The sequence below is a fragment of the Nyctibius grandis genome, chromosome 6 (genome assembly GCF_013368605.1).
Source record: "Nyctibius grandis isolate bNycGra1 chromosome 6, bNycGra1.pri, whole genome shotgun sequence".
Taxonomy (NCBI): Eukaryota; Metazoa; Chordata; class Aves; order Nyctibiiformes; family Nyctibiidae; genus Nyctibius; species Nyctibius grandis.
This window is the reverse complement of record NC_090663.1, coordinates 62,870,827-62,888,348: the sequence shown is the minus strand read 5'-3', so window position 1 is coordinate 62,888,348 and position 17,522 is coordinate 62,870,827. Positions and strand designations below refer to the sequence as shown.

Here is a 17,522-nt window from a genome sequence, read left to right as displayed (position 1 = left end):
AGTTTAGCTGGTTCTAATTTTGCATCAAGGATATTAAATCATTCACATGCTCAGGAATTTTGCCAACAGGAGTTTTCCAGTGTATGTTAGCGTGTTTTGTTCTTGAAATAGTGGCATAAAATAACATCACTTTGGACAGATCAGAGAAGAGACTGGATTCTCTCCTCTCTTAAGTACATGCATCATGTAGGAGTCAGGGATTGCAGAGATGCTAGTTAGGATAGAGACCGTTGTAATGAATCTACCCTGAATTCATTCAGATATGAATTAGCGCTGCTAATTGGTGGGTTGTTTAAATGTACATAAGGTTTAGTGCTGATCATAGATTTTATTTTGTAAATCAATTAAAAACCATTCCTGATTTTCCCAAATGCCCTTAACTCTCAGCTGAACTATGTGACTAAACCTGCAACCTGTTGTATGTGTTTCATCCTCTAAATATTTATTTCTGCTATTCATTATCTGCTATCGCCTGCCTGATAATTTTTTGTGCTTCTGACTGGATGACTAACTTAAATAGGACAAAAGTAAACAGCATATAAAAGACATTAACCTTCTACTAGAGATACAATACTTCATGAGATTTGTTTGTTATAAATACAATATAAAATAAAGCACAGACAGTGAGTGTTACAGGTAATATGATTCCATGAGCAAAAAAAACTTTTCACAGACACATTTACAAGCCCATTTTCACAGAGATATTCACAATCTACTTTTTCATTATTCGACTCATTTTGACTCTATTTTGATATCTTTTGTTCTTTCAACAAAGTTAGAACTTCAGTGAAAATAAAGTAAAAAAAAGTGAAAAATGCAAATGAAATGTACAAGTTTCTTATTTTGCTGAGTTGATTTTGCCATATTGATTATAAAGCTCCACACCACCGAAACTACTACATGACATGTAACACACCACATGCCTTGCATTTACAAACTATTACATTTCCATCTGTTTAAAAGATTTCCCAAAGATTTTTCACTACTAAAGGACAGAGCTACTGACCTTGTGAGCACATCAAATGAAAAAGTGCCCTGCTATCATCCATTAGTCAAACCTGAGTATGAACCCAGCATAATCTACATTTCCCTGCCTGTAGTTGCATTTTAGCAAATTAATTAATAAGCAGTAGCTAGCCCTTTGAAAGTTTGTTTTTATGTCCGTACTAGAGGCAAAGTCCACATGAAAAGGTGTAAAGTAAATGTCAAAACCCACCAAATCTTGATAACATCTAGTCTCATCCCCTCACCTTCCTTGCCGGTATCCTCACCTACCTTGACGGTACCCTCACCTCAGGTCTGTGAGGAAAAGTACAACAAACATTCTCCTTTCCTGTGTTGTTCATCAGTGCCTGGTGCTATTTTAGGTATCATAGAAATATTTTTAATAACAATAGGTCAGAGTTTCAAATTTGCAAAGGGTCTGGGAGGCAGCTGTATCAGATTGGTAAAAGTTCTCTCAGCTGCATTGCTAGAGGATAGTTAAGGTCTGGGGGACTCTTTAAATAAAATAGTACACAGTAAAGCAGGACTTTTTATTTTCTGGGTAGTGGAGTGATTGAGAAGAGGCAAATGTCAACAGCCTGGAGGCTGGAAGCTCTTTTTTTTATTTTTTCTTTTTTAAAACTTGGCACTTTATCTCCCACTTCAGAACATATTCATTAGAAATTATACATCGGACTACTCATTCAGTTCAACTATTCATTAGAAACTCCCTCAGCTGAAAGTCATTCAGTCTTCTTCCAGAGGGCCCAGAGGCAGATAATTGATGCCATTGAATTTCGTACAAAACTGGGAATTCGGCCCACCAGGTCCAGAAATAGATTATTTAGGAAATTATAGTCATGGTGGACTGACAAGTGTCCACACCCATGAGCTGACAGATGGGATTTCAGATCCTGTATTATTAAAAATAATAATCCTAGACTTTCTTGCTAGCAGGATCCTTTGCCATTAGATTGTGGTCAGCAGACCCTTGCTTTGGAACATTATGTAGTTTCAGTGATTATTTTAGACTTCCAATCTGTGAAGCAGCAGTCTTCCAGAGTATTCCTTCTCAGAGTCCACCTGGTTTGACTGATGAACCTGCCATTACCTATTTATAGTTAGTATGGGTTGCTCATTTAGAATATCTGAAGAGAGGGCCAGCTAGATAAAGACAGAAGAGATGTTTCATTTCTGCTTTGGATTTGTCTCTGTATTGCCATGTTGTGTGCTGGTGGACCACTGGGATTCCTAAGCAACCAACCAACCAGTCCTGTTTTATAGAATATTTATTAACCATTAGCTTTACAGTGTCTAGGCGGTAGAGTCTGCGAACGTGTGAGGACCTTGCAATCCATGATACCGTTCCAGTGGCTTTACAGAACCATTCCACTTAGGCATCAGAGTTAGGAAATACATACCTGTACTGGCATGTTTGAAAGTGCTTGGTACACATCTTGATGGATGATAGATATGTTGTAAGTTGCCTTTTTGTTGGGCTCATCAAAGCAGGGAAATGATTTCCGTGCATCTGTTGGCTCATGATCAGTAGCTGCAATGCTCCTTAAGCAAACAACACATTGGCAAGCCTTCATTATACACCTTTTAAATCTTATCTGCAATTTCTAAGCATAATTCTTTAGCAATTTCACAAACTAAAGTCAACTACAAATATTTGTGTGTACTTGTTCATTCATAAAAGTAGGTGACATCAGAAATGCATGAGCTGACATCATATAGGCATGTATAACATGTATATCTCAAAGTCTGTCATCAACATCCTCTAGGTTTCAGAGCAAAAGCTAAAGCCAATTGCTTATCATCAAATATTTTTAGGAGCCAGGCAATAAGACATGAATGACCACTCATGAATGGTAAAAATCTTGATCACCTTCCTGATGAGCTTTCCCTTTGATTTTTGTGCCTAAAATAAACTACTGGTGGTATCATCCAAAAGGAAATTAAGGTCCTGGTATAGGGATGTTTAGTTAAGTCACACCATGTGTTGTTTATTCACTAGAGCATATCTTGGGATTGGAGTCTTGAACATCTGAGAAGACAACTTGGAATTGCCTAAGTGCCCCTAAAATCTCATCCTGCTTGTGTGTTTCTTTTTCTGCAGTTACCACATAGAGTTTTCTGTTGGTGCTGTTATTCTCCCCTGACTCCATTAATGAAACTGCTGGAGAAAGTCCAGGTAAATATCCTAGTACATAACTGATGCGATGCTAGCCATGTTGGGGGGTTTAGAAAGTCATCTCAGTTATGCAAAAACAACTGGAGGAGCTAGACAATAGGGGTCATGTGAAAATATAAGGTGAAGGTTGTGAATTTTCATATCATGTGCTTGCTTCTCAAGTGACTCACAGTAACGGGCTCTCCCATTAATGAACCATACAGTGGCAGAACGTATTCTCCAGTGATTGATAGTGAAAGGGACCACAGATGCTTCTTCAATTAATCTGGAATGTTGAGCATTTTCTGACAGCACTTCTACAGCTGCTCCAACTATATTAAGGTAGTTTTTCTTTCCAAAAAGTAATTAAAAGTGTACATCATAAATTACAGATATGCAGCAATCCTACAAGCTCACTTGACAATCAATTTTTCAATGTTTCTGTTGCCCTTAGCATTTCCCTGTGATGGTTAAATACTAAACTGGTCATTAGGAACTTGTAGCATCAAGGGTCATTTACAAGCTTGATGGAGGTAATACATCTGGGTTCTTACCATTCATATTCATTGAAATAGTAACTCAGAAGTTCATGGGCAGAAAGCATAATGAACATTCACCTTAACATAACTTCAGGCTCAATAGGGTTTCTTTTGCTTGGTAAATTGTTTGATGTCACTCTCTACTTTTTGCAGGATTTGAAAGGTATTTCACAATTAAGTTAATGTCAAGTCCCCAGGGCAATGCTTCACAGCTATTGCTTAAAAAATTGGCTATATATTTTGACTCATTTATATCTTGTTCCTACAGACTGATGACACTGTGATATCTCTATTGATTTATAAGGTGATAATCCATCTATCTTCATATATTTGTGGAGGCAGATAGACCTCAGCAGTGCAAAACCTTAGCACTACCTTTCCTATGGGGTAGACAATGAGATCTCCAGGCTATGGCATGCATAGGAGTGGCACTAGAAGCATGAAATATAATTTCCTTTCAAAGTGTATAATGCAGTTTTTAGATAAGATTTTCTTCACTGCTTAGTAGCTTCTGCCCTTCCACTTGCTATCCAGACCTTTAAATGTGAACTAGAGGTGATATCATAGTAATAAGAAGTGAAGATCTGGCTGAGACTGCATCCACCTGTTGTTCCCATATTGAAAGAGTGCTGCATTTAGAATCACGATGAATTTTCCTTTTTTTTTTCCCAAAGCACAGGGAGTTAGTGAAAAAATCCCTACCCCTGAGCTAATTAAAGCATTTTTCTCCTAGTCTTTCCCTAAATTCAGACTCATTGTTTCTTCTGAGAAAATTTTCTCCTTGAGGAAGAAATCCAGGAGTGCTACTTCTGTACGCTAAAGAATATTTTGCCTTTCCATAATCAATAAAATCCTAAATTCAAGTCTCCCTGTTACAGATGTGCCCAGCTGAGTATCTTTTAGAAGCCTCTTGTTTTTTTACGGAGGACAAAGAGAATTCCTATAAAAGGGAAGACATACCTTGTCACTAATAGTAATGCAAAATCAAAAGCAGCTGCTATGACATGTTTGTATTATCTGTAATATGAAGGAGAAAATAAAAGGGTGTTTTAGCACATTCCTTGAGAGGAACTAATGAGAAAAAAGAACGCATTGCACCAGGCAAGGACTCTTGTTGTGCTCCTTTCCCTAATATCTGAAAATAACATAACTGTAATGTATTTATGCTCACTGCATCATGCAAAGTAGGGAAGGACTGTTATTCCCCTTTCATCAATGGGGAAATGAAATGCACAGGCAGAGGAATAGCTTTACCAAAGGACTTCAGTGCTTATAGCTGGATTCAGGCACCCACAGGAGGATCTAGGCAAGTCTATGTCTAAAATCTTCATTCTCAAAGTTTCTGCTTTCTGCTCCCCATCCACCCCACACACATCAATTTAAATAGTTGTGTTCCCAAGGAATCTCAAGATCTGCTTCTGGGCACATCCAAAAGCACCTTTGTCCTGACGGGGATTGTGTGATCTGTCTGAACAGGATTCCCAAATGAGGCGTTCTTCTCCCTAAGCCTCCCAAGGATCCCAGACTTGCAGGCATGTTCAGCACATGTCTACCTGTTTTCCACAAAATGTGGTGAGAGATTTGAATCTAAGCAACTGGAGAGCCTGGACTTGTGCCCAGTTTGTAAACAAAAGGCATTATAGCAATGCTTTGGCAAACTTTGCCCTCACAGATAGGCAAGCTGGGGAGCAGCTCAGCCCTGGGAGCTGACTTTCCAGTGTTATTAATTCTCTCAGAAGGCCCCGCTGCTTCTAACACTGCCCCCAAGGGATGGGGAAGTGGGTTAATTACATGTCAGCTCTCATTTTCACCTCAGCCCCTTTCTCTCTTAACATCCACTATTAATAGACTTGCTTGACTTTTGCTATTACCTGATCCCATTCGTATTTACTTACAACATGACAAAAAAGGAACTATTTGGGTAGAAATTGTCCAAGGGTGATGACTGCCTCAGGCAAAGGTGAAATAAAAAAGCTAATTCCAGTCAGCATTGGTTTTGAGTAGAAAGCCAGGGGAAAATGCAGTTTTAATAAGTAATAAAACCCTTCCCTTGGCATCCTTCCTCACCCCATCCTATCACGTACCCTCATGTTGCACAGCAGCAACTTGGCTGGTGGTTGCAGCACCACGTGGCTGATGGTTGCTTTCATTTCAAACCTGTACTTATCACTGTCATGGACATAGCCTCTTCCACCCCCACAAACAATCTGCCCAAACTTAACCACATGAAAAGCATTTCAGAATTCACCATTCACTCGTTCTTCTTAGAGCCCTTCTCAAGCCTAACAAACAAACTCACATGCTCAAGTTCCTTTCTGTATTGAGTGTTTTCAGACTGCTGGCTAGGATCATCCTTGCAATTGTAGCTTCCAGCATCCAAATCAAGAAGTAGGAACCCTCTTGAAGTGAGCTCACATTTTAAGGTTTCTTTAGCTTATGAAGTTTCTCCTTTCATCCTGATGTCAGATGTTTGGTCCTTGTCTTCCTACACTGTCCGGATCTGAGGGATGGGCACTCACCTGTCCTGCTCTGTGACTCAGGAGACCTGCATTCTGGTCCTGCTGTTCTGGCGTTGTGACAGACCTGGGGCAATTCATTTAATATCTAGGTATCCTTCACCAATAAAAAAGAAGTAACACACCTCAACTGAGAAAGATGCTAAGAGGTTACACTTTAAAACTGCTGTGGGGATGTCAGATACTCGAAGTATAAAACCAAAGCACCTTTCAAGTCAGAGCAATACTGAGGTGATAGATGGAGGAAAACAAGAGGGAAAGAGCTCGCTGGGGTTCGAGCTGTTCTCTACATGGCTTCTTCCCAGATCAGATAACTATGTTTAAGTATGAAAAATCAATGCTTGCTTTTTCCTCTGCTTATTGGATTTGCTGCTGCTGGTGCCTGTCACTGCTGCTACTCCTGGCATTGCCTCTCAGCGGCTGAATGGAGCTGATGCGACTCTCACTCATGACTCCATTGTCCCAGGAGGGCAAACAAGTGTCGTGAAAACACATCAGTGTTTGTGTCCATGTTCCTGCTACAGGGCCTTGGAAAAGTCTAGCCAAGTTTATCTTCTATCCGCAAAGGCTGGAATGAGTCACTTTAGAAACGTAAATATTGGAAAATGGATGAGTGTCCTCTCTGTATGTTAACTGCAAAGAAATGCCTCTGAGCAGTGGGCAATGGCTTTCACCCTGAAGTAGTGCAAGCCAGGGCAGTGGAATGGGTTAACTGAACTGGCAGAGGCTTTGTAATCTTTCAATAACTGTTGATATATTATAAAGGAAAAGCTGGAGCACAAAAAAAACAAATCAAAGATAACCTTCATCATTTGGGCTTTCCTAGACATAATTTAAACCAGCTGCAGGAAGGACAGGGAAGTTCTGGTTTGGATATTCCTCAGGTTTACAACATCAAGGAGGCATGATCTCAGGAAAAGTATCACAAGAGCTTTTTACACCGAAACTGTTACCTTGAGGAGTGACAGGAGAGAGTGGTGAGAGCTGTATGCTATTTATTGTACTACAGAGATAAAAACAGGCCTTGATCTCTCCAGCTCTCTGAGGGCAGCATTCGTAAAGCTCAAAGGTAACCTGGGACCAATAGAGTTTGAAAAACTTTTTCAGAATAATAATAACAAACCCCTCACCTCTCCAGCCCACATTCACTTACCAACAGCCAAAGGGTTTTGAATACAGCATCTTTCTTAGGGGAAAGAGAAAATTAAAGAACAGCCCAGAAGTGTCAGCAAGTTGGTGAGAGGCAAGACTGAGAAGCTGAAACAGGAATAGAGCAGGCCTCAGCAAGTAGAAATAGAGAGGAAAGTTTAATAAATAAAAGAAAAACTGCTTTACTTGATCTGTCCGTTCTCAGTGTAGGTGGTCCTATAAAAACCAACCAGGGAGCCATTCAGCCAGCCTTGAAACTTCAGGGTGAGTATATAGGGATCACTTTCATCAGTGACAGAGAGCTCTGCTTCTGCCTTCATCACTATATACTCTTGCGGCTTGTACTCAAAGCAGTCGTTCAGAGCAATCTGCTGTCCTGAGGATTTCCGGAGTGTGGGCATTTCTGTAATCTTGGTCTCTCGCAGGTGGAGCCACAGGTAGCTGGTAGATCTTTCCAAAGCAATAGAAATACTGACTGTCCCAGTGTAAATGTCTGCCTCCATTTCAGGCTTCATTTCCAGATCGTAGTGGGCAGGCTTGACATAAGTGGGTAACCTAAAATGTCTCCAGTCTCCAGTATCATCATTTTTAGGAGGACAGGGACCCAAATCCATTGGGGAAGGAGGGTCTGTTGGCTGATCTGTTTCCCCTGAAGATTGCTGAGATTCAGGTCTGCTCAATCCCACGCCAAGCCCCACAGCAAGACCTACAACAACCACGATGCCACAGATGACAGCCACATGCTTTGTCTTCATGCAGTACCTCTTGGACTTCTTATCCTCAAAATCCATGCCCTCCATCTCTGCTCCCAGGTCTGTTCTCAGAGCAAAACATTAACCATAAAAAAGCTTATTAGTCACTTCAGCACTTGCATTCAGTAAACTCAGCAGACTTGGTTTGTATTTTAATTGTGTAGCGATAGCTGTTCTCTGACCGTCTCCCCCACTTCACTTTCCACGAGATACTCAATTAATTAAAGACAACATGCATTTAGAGGAAATGTGAATGATCAAAAGGAGCGCAGCTGGGCTGGGAGACGGAGGGAACCGACACAGAAGAACATTGTTCCTGCCGTGATCCCCTTATAAGCAGTGCAACCCCACCCCCAGCCCCTCCTGCTCTGGCCTGAGTTAAATATAAAACAGTGCTATGTTAATCAGCAGTTAGGAGATGATCAGATGCCAAAGCTCTGTCAGCAGCTTTCAGAAAGAGTTTGCAGATAGAGGTGTAATTGCTCCAAACCCTCACCCTTTGCCAATACCTCTTCCTTTTTTTTCCCCTGCTGTGTCTTGTTGGGGTTTTTGAGGTTTGGTTTTTTTTTTTACATTTACATTTTACATTTTTTACATAGCAAAGATTTCCTTGAACTTCCACCCTATAGTTTGTGAAATGACATCTCCGAAGTCTCAAAAATCCAGCAAAAATCACATATATCTTTCAAGACCTTTTCAACTGTTTCCCCTCTTTTCTAGGCTCATTTACCTTTGCTGAGTAATTTGAGGCAGTCACAGGCAGAAGAACGCACAGTGGAACAATAAATTTTAATCACTGACTTCAAAATTTAAAACATGTCTAATTCCTCACCCCCTCTCATAGGGCCAATTTTCCAGGAGATTGCTCATAACCATGCATGCAAGCTGGTAGCCTGGGATAGCACTGTCTTGTTGGTCAGCACAATTACAGTGCTGCCTGTGAACCCTTGCTGTGAGGGACACTTCTAAATATGCAGTTACATGATTTATGTACTAAAGATCTAATTTAGCTTTTACTGTATGTCATTACAATATGGTACTTCATTGAAAAAAATTAATTGAATAGAGCCTGATTCTGCTTGAGGGAACTTATTGTAAGTAAGGCCTTGCTAAGCCAGCAAGCAAGATGTTGCTAATGCAGTATGAAACCGAGTACAGCAGTAGTCTTGACCTTGTTTGGTGCTGAACTAAAGGAAAACAGTGTAGAATAGAAACCTCAGACCCTGGATCCCTTAACCCTTTTCGTCCACTTGTGGAGCCCACTTGAGTAGATTTTTAATCAGGCACATTAGTTTGGCTTCATGCCTCCTTTTTAGTTTATGAGGAGACAGATTAACATCACTCTTCACATCAGTTACAACTCTGACCACTTAGCCTCTTCTTTCTTTTTTCTTTTTGAGATGGATGAAGTTTCACCTGGATGACTTGACTTAGGCCCTAGAATCAGTCAACATATGCTCTGAGTGAGACACCTTGAATCAAGGAAGCAGCTTTTCCAGGATAGACTTCATCCAGTCTATTTAGAAATGGATCTGCTCACAAGCCTTATAAGTCTCCCTTTGAAATATCACCAGCCACCACGGGGAATTTTAGCCACCCAAAGCGCATCAGCACTCTTGCATCACACTACTATTCATATAACATCTTGTTTTACAGACAAGGTTTTCCAACAGGAACTGAGAAGAGAAAAGGTCTTTTTGCAGAGCATCAAGTTAACTCTTACTCTGATATTTTCAAAAGTGAAAAACAAATGCAAAAAAAAAATCAAGCAGAAAACTAAAAATCTGTTTCACATTATGTCCGTTCTTATTGTTTCCCATTTCTAGGCTGTGATCAAAACTAGATATGACGTGGGAAACCAGTGCCCTTTAATGGATTGTGTAAGAATTTAACTTCTAACAACAGAGCCAACATCGAAGATCATGGTCTTAACATTTAAAACTATTACAGCTTTTCTTTTGTTCTGATTGGACAGGAGAAGGAAAAAGAGTGAGAACAGATTTTAAATAAGACATCTTAAGCCAGAGGAGGCCATAAGTGATGAGATAGTAAATGTGTCTTGATTTCAGACATGCTTTTTACATCAGTCCCATTTTCATTCTCCTTAGCCATGAGGTTTTCTGTTACATCTTTAATCTGAAGATGAAAAATTCTGTTTGATCTTATAGACTGCAGAGCAGGTTATTTACTGTAATTATGAAGAGACTTGCAGATTTCTTCACTGGTAACAATTATCTCCTTCAGGAAGAGCTAGAAACCATGTGGATGAGCTGGTCCTAAAGAGCAAAAATATATGTATTTCTTATCCTAAGTCTTAAAAATAACACTAGCAGTAAAATCCATTACAAGTTAATGAGCTTACGATTATAACAAATAACAAATTTGTTATAACAAATTATAACAAATAACAAAAAAATTAGCTCAACAAGTAGCAGGGATAATTGGTGTCTTCTGCCAGTCAAGAGCAGTAGTGCAGTTACACGCAAGCTCTAGCATTGATCTTGTCTTTATAAAAACTGAGGTTCAAGCCTAGTTCCAGCCAAAAATAGTATAATATATTTCTGATAGTGGTGGTTATGAGCAGACTTATCCCTGCCATATCAGAAATATGCTTTGTTCCTAGCTGACACCACTGGGGTCAGCTAGCAGCGCTAAGAAGCTGCCTAGCTGCCAAGACAGCTAGGGACCGATGACCCAATATACATGTCAAAGGATAAGAGAGAGCTGAAACTGTTAATTCCTCTATGCAGAGCAATAAAAGAGGGCAGAGCTCCCAAAGGCACTGCCAGTTGCTCTCCCTGCTTGGCTGTGTCCAGGTAGAAAGGGCAAGGAACAGGATCTGCCTCGCCAGAGGGGAGAGCACCATGGCCTTCATCAACAAGGTATAGACACTTTGTCTACCCTCTCCCCACAGGCATAAGATGATGAATACCCATATGGAAAGGGGAAGAAAGTTCACCCCAAGCTGCTCCAGCATAAACCACAAGCATGACTGCAGGCACAGGCTGGCCAAGCTTGGAGGGGTTTAAATTGCTTTAGTTTAGTTTCTAGAAAACTGAAAAGAGATTAAAACAACCTTATCAGTCACGTGGACAATGCTAACACCTGCTATCATTTGTTTGGTGTTGATTTTTAATTGAAGCAACTTCACCTTAAGTTAGGATTTAGGTCTCAGTCTGCACTAGAATTACCACACTAGTTTAACCCTGCCCCTTTGGGTACCTAAAATGGAGGAGGGTATGAAATCACTCTGCTCTGTCATGACATTGTTGGTGGGGATATGTACATGCCTGTAGGAGCAATATCCAGATATCTTTTCAGACAACTACCAGGAATATAAATGAATCCTAATTTTTATCCCTAAATTATCAACCATTAATTTCCAATATAATTTCCAATTTTAAGTTCAGAAAATGAAATAAAATTTCTGCAAATGACAGTCAGGATCAGAACTAGCACAGGCCTGCTGTAGGCATTCAGGGAGAAGTTACATAGTCCCAAGAAATCCTTAATCGAAGCTGACAATGAGAAAAGAGCTGCTCTGGAAAGCATCAAAGACATGTAAATAAATGAAGTATATTAAAAAAAAAAAAGAAAAAATCAAACTCCACTGCAACTCATGATAAACGAAACTCCTCTGAGCCAGGTTCATCCTTGGAATAACACAAAACACTTACTGGGCCTATGCCAAGGAGGTCTTTGGCTTGCTGTGTTTAGGGGTATTAAGGCAACATGAGGGCAGCAGAGTCTAAGGACCTCTGATTTCCTCCTGTTCTCTGAGCCGCCCTAGCCACGAGATTTAGGGATACCATAGTAAGTGGAGCATTTCTGCCTCCATCAGGAGGAATTTGGCTCTCTTTATGCTAAACTAACACTCCTCCTTAGGTTTGTCGTTGCAAAAATAAAGGCATGAAGCAATCTGCTGTAGCAACTGCTTTCTGGCAGAGCTGCACTTGTAGATTTCTCCCCTGTGGCCCTCTACCAAAAAAAAGTTTAGGACGTTAATTTGAGAAGTGTGAAACCAGTTGTGGTGTTCCACCAGGTCACAAATGAACTGTGTCAGAAATAATTTCCTTGTCCAGTGTTTTCCTGTGTCTGTAAAGACTGATTTTGTCTCCATCTTTGGCTTTGAACACCCTCTAGCAATCATTAATCCCCTAGCGTTCACAAGTCATAGTAATTACTGGCTTGCAGTGGTCCTTGTTCTACTCACAGTCTTTTCTATGACAGCTTTTAACTACAAAACAAGTCGTTTTGGGTTTTTGTTGTTTGGAAATGCAAATGTATTGAAATGATTTGAGAAAGACAGTCAGGATTTCTTCATTCATAATTGTTTCCCCATTTAGATCTTTGAAATCTGGCCCCAGCTGTGGGGTACTGTTGTCTGCGGTGCCTCGGGAGGACCGCATCATTTACTGCTACAGACTGACAAGCTCTGTATATAACATGCTGATTGAAGCACAGTGCGGTCCCACCACCTATTCTGGGTTCTGCTGTGTTCCCTCAGCAGATCAGTGCTGGATGTTTTATTTATCACTAGGTTCAAGGCTGAATGTAGTTACCCCAAAGCCTCTTCACGAGGAAGTACTGTGAGTTACCTTTAGTACAGACTTTATTTCCTTTCCTTCTTTTTTTCTTGTTTCAAATTCCTGGATGTAGATTCTGTGCCTCAAAATGTGGATGTCATCTCCTATACTATTTGTGTAAACAAAGCAAGTCAAATTGTATTCATCTGCTTCACTATATCATATCGTATCATGTCATAATCTTCCATTGTATTGCTACCAAGATGAGCTTGCTTGGGTTCTTTCATTCTAATCATTGACCTTTCATACAAAACCAGAACAATAGTCTGGATCCTGGTGAATACAGCTCCAACTTTCGAATTCTAATGTGTTTTATTATTTTTACATTTTAGCACTCTATTTCTTGTCCACACTGGTCATTAAAATAGTTACAGTTTATGGCTCTGCACTTCAAAGTCTAGCTTCCAATATGAAATTTCCTTTTTGTCTTTAAAAACGTGCCTGAGGTGAGTTTTACTGTATCAACAAAATACAATTTAACTTATATGGACATTTTTTCAAACTCACTCAACATACACCTTGTATAACAACTTCCTAAGCAAAAGTGGGAAAAGCAACAAGGTTTCCCAGTGTAACCTCTAGGATATGTTGGGACACCAGCAGGCCCACAGGAAAACCAAATACTGCAGTTTAGAAATTCAGTGAGAAATTCCTTGATGAACTTCCGGAGGAATTTTATCCTCTTAGAATAAAAAACTTGCCTTCCACTCTCTTTACTTTTTTCTGTGAGTGAAGGTGATGATACCTTAGAAGACCTCCTCTCTCCACTTGCAATTCAGGGCATGAGAAGAAAAGCATTTTGATGGAGGAGAGGTGTAAAATTTCCTTCTTACCTTGACTGGCCCCAGCCTGAAACTGTTAACCTTCAGGGCAGGCTTATTTGTACTGTTTTCTCCATTAGAAGCAGGGGGAGCTTCAGAGGCTGAATAAATGAAAATGAAGCATTAATCAGCCCAGTAATGACGTCTGCTCAGCATGCAGTGATAGTACTAAATCCAAGTATGATGCTAGCTTCATTGAGCAGGTAATGGACATTACTGTGGAAAACAATATTTTCAGTTGAAGGCATGTTTTCACTCACAGTAAACTGTGGGTTTCTCATCTTACTGAAAAAGATATAATGTAAATAAAAGAAGACATTGAACTAACTGGCAAGAGAAACAGAATGGAATGGTCAATCACCCTTTTAATCACTAAAAGAGATTAAGATACTGAATCTTGCTCTCTCACAACTGTTTTCACTAGGAGCAATTCCATAACAGTCAATAGCAAAGCGCTTGAGAATCTGAAAAAAAGGGCAATAGGATACGATAACAGTGTAAAAACAGTGGGTAGCTTAGATTAAGATAGTTTACCTATCCCATAATACAATGGCAAGGAAACTCACAGAGCTTTCAAAGGCAGTAAATTTGACACAGATTAGAAGAAAACCTTTCATGTTAATCTCACATATATCTCACCTGTGGCAGTCATAGTGAGGGGCCATAGATGCTGTTTATGAAGCATCTAATGCAAGCCGCTGAGAAGCAGAATAGTGTACCGAGAAGATTTCCGATCTGTTCTGCTGTATAAAATGATGTGGTCCTTTGCTGCTGAAGGTGCATCAGAAATCATGCCAAGTCACAGAAAAATAATTGCTTACATGATTTCCAGCACTAGAGAAGTCCCATAAATGAAACCAAGTTAATGGAAGAGGAGATGACAGTTAAACATTTTTGCTCAGTTGCACATGTAATCTCAGGGGAATTGTCTGTCAACATGTATTTAGGTTACTTCGAAGTCTATTACCTCTACGTTTGCCCTTGGTTTCATTTTCTTGGCCAGGGTGATGAAGCTGATAAAAGAGAAAACAATTGCAGTGCCATAAACTGTTTCATTTACTATTATATAAAAAAATCTTTTTATTCTCCCTTTGTAAACAAGAGTGAGTTATATTAAGGCATTTGAAAATTAATCAAGAGATTGGGAGATGAAAGAAAGTCAACAATTATAGATTTGGCTTCCTTCCCTCCCTCCCCGCCAGTTGAATCTATTTGCCTGCAAAATGGAAATAAAATGAGCTATGTCTTTGGGACTTCAACCACATTTACTTCATCTGTTTTACCCTGCATGGAATATCTCTCTCTTTCAAGGACTAGCTCTGTTTTCTTCAGTCCTTTCCTCCCCACAGCCACTGCCAACAGCTGCTGCACTGGTTGGGTAGAGCAGGAGATGATAGACAGAGACCAGCTGACTGATTCCCAGGAAAGTTCCTAAATCACTCACTGCACACACTTTCACAAACAGGTGTGTATGTGAGGGGTGGTGAGGTATATGCACTGGCGTACCAGTTAGCAAATGTGCCTGAAAGGGAGTGTCACATTAGGAGGAAGGCTCTGATACAAGTAATAGTTATTTTGGTGTTATTTGGGAGTCATGTCCTCCACAGCAACAACCAGCCAAATGTTTTCACACAGAAAGTATACTATAAAATACTTTGCTCTATTTTAGCAAACCCAAGCCGATCTAGGAGTACAATTTTATTGGCCAACAGTAAGTCCTCATATCTAAATTAATTTTTATTGTGAGCAGAAGCAACCAAAATAATACGTTTCTACACAAGGATGAGGACATCTTTATTCTTCAGGCATATAACATGTTATTTTGAGCTTGTATGCAGCAGTACAGGGTGCCAAGAGCATAAATAAACAGACCAGGAAAATTTAGCACTTGTTAAAGAATGCACTGAAGAAAAAGCAGCACAAGCAAAATCAAAGAAACTCAGGAATTTCAGATCTTACAGATGATCAAAGCAATATTTTATCTTTCTTTTAAAACTAGCTATGGAGTCATATCCTTTATATCCAACACTGAACAGAGCCAAAGTGGCTTAGAGTTGGGGAAATAATCAAATAGTGTCTTGGGCTATCTGGATCCAATTCAAGGTTTTAACCCCTTGACCAAGACTTTCTCCACTGATAATCAAATGTCAAATGAGATTGCATCTTATGCACCAATTCACTTTTAAATTTGCAGGATCACTGCCTCTGCCATCCCTGGAGAAGTTTAAGCATTGGTGTTTTACAGGATAAGCTACAGGATGGGATATTGTTGTACAGCCCCGTATTTCCTGCAGAGTCTTCTTTCCCTTCTCACTTTAATTCACTTTTTTGTTTTCCTTTTTGTTAAACCCCAATGATAGACTTTAGCAGGAATCTTCCTTTACTAAAAAGAGCTTCCTTCCAAGAACTTCTGGCAATAGAAGCCACAAAAAACACCAACAAACCTAATAAATGAAAATTAATATAGAAGACTACTTTTCAGTCTCCATCCTAATGTCTCTTAGAAACACTTACTACTACTTGTATATGCTGTTTTCAGGCTATTTCTGGTTTCTTCTGAACTCAATAATGTTTCCATTCACTGCAGAGAGACCAAGAAGTAGAGCAGAAAAGTGCAGGCCTACATTTATTACTACATCTGAGGGGACTCTTTAGATATAGGATGTTTGATGCTTCTTCCTCACAGAACTTCTTTCTATTTATATACTTACATTCAAGAGCAGCCTCATGGTTTTAGATGGAGTAGAGGCTTGATCCTTGACCAGAGTACATCTACTGGTATTAGTCACAAGAAAAAAGTAGGGCACTGAAAAATGGAAAGAGAGAATGAAATGAAGTGATATGACAATTATATCAGCATAGCCATGCAGACAGGTAGGTATGTGCTATTCATCTTGATTATTTGTAATCTAATATATTTAATTCATATTACATGTAATTCATATTACATGACAGGCTCTCATTCTGTTGGCTTGCTTCTCATAATGACACAGGACTTTAAAGGATGTTCTTTTAAATTAAATAATTCCATAAAAATATCTACTCAGCCAAGAAGAGCACTTATTGGACTCTCAGGCAAAGCAATCTCCAGCTGAATTATCAGAACTCATATCTATGGTGCAATCCACAGTGTTTTTCAATTCTGGTGAGTCAGTCTAAAGATTAAAAAGTCAAAGGACAAACTGTTCAGCATAGTTTTACAATGACCATACCTTACTTTTCCAAGAAAAGAAAATTGTTTCTGAAGCATATACTTATAGGGTAATAGTAAAGCAAAGTGCAATCTATTTAACTCCCCTTCATACCTTTAAGTTCCATGTGATTTTTAGAATGGAAATAACGTTTTTTTTTGAGGAAGATACACTACTACAGTGATACACAGCAACAAAAAACTCTCTCAGAGACAGAACTTCAATAATTCTTTTAAGTTTATATACAAATTCGTTCATCAAGTTAACTATGACATAAGGGCATCTCTGTACAAGATCTGAGCCTGTATACTCCAGTTGAAGGGTCAGCTGTTTTATTCCAGAACCTATGTCACCCTCTTCCTTCCATCTAGTTCGGTCTGTAATATCCCTAATGCTGACAGAGATGTTCAAATCTTCAGACATGGCCAGTAGAGGGAAAAAAATTGGAAAAGGATCTAAAGCTAACCATGAGTTATGGAGAAGCTCAAAACAATACTGGCTTTGTAGTCAACTACAAAGTTGTTGATATAAAAGGACACTGAAATCTATTTCCACCCCCAGTCCTTCCTGCTTACTATTCTAATTGTCCATTATTCCACACCAGGGCAGATAGCTGAATTGCTGATATTCTGGGGATATTTTGCCTAGATTGCAAAGGAAAGTTTCTGACTACGTGCAACATTTTAACATGTACTCTTTTAACAATACCAGGTGAAAAACACCTAAATGTTCTAGATAGAGAAATAGAAAGGGCTTTTTCTCCTTTGCCAAGATGAGGTTTGGTTTTCTTTACTCTTTCTTTACTTCC

General features: G+C 39.5%; 1 protein-coding gene across 1 annotated transcript in view; it reads right to left on the bottom strand.

The window, feature by feature from the left end:
* The window catches only part of ENPEP (glutamyl aminopeptidase), a 38,429-nt gene extending 30,265 nt beyond the window's left edge, over positions 1-8,164 (bottom strand). Inside the window, exons 1-2 of the mRNA XM_068403914.1 lie at positions 7,551-8,164; positions 2,406-2,547 (exon numbers count right to left, since the gene is read on the bottom strand). Of these exons, the coding sequence (XP_068260015.1) occupies positions 2,406-2,547; positions 7,551-8,164 (756 nt within the window). The remainder of the gene's footprint in view (positions 1-2,405; positions 2,548-7,550) is intronic.
* Between the last annotated feature and the right edge of the window lie 9,358 nt (positions 8,165-17,522).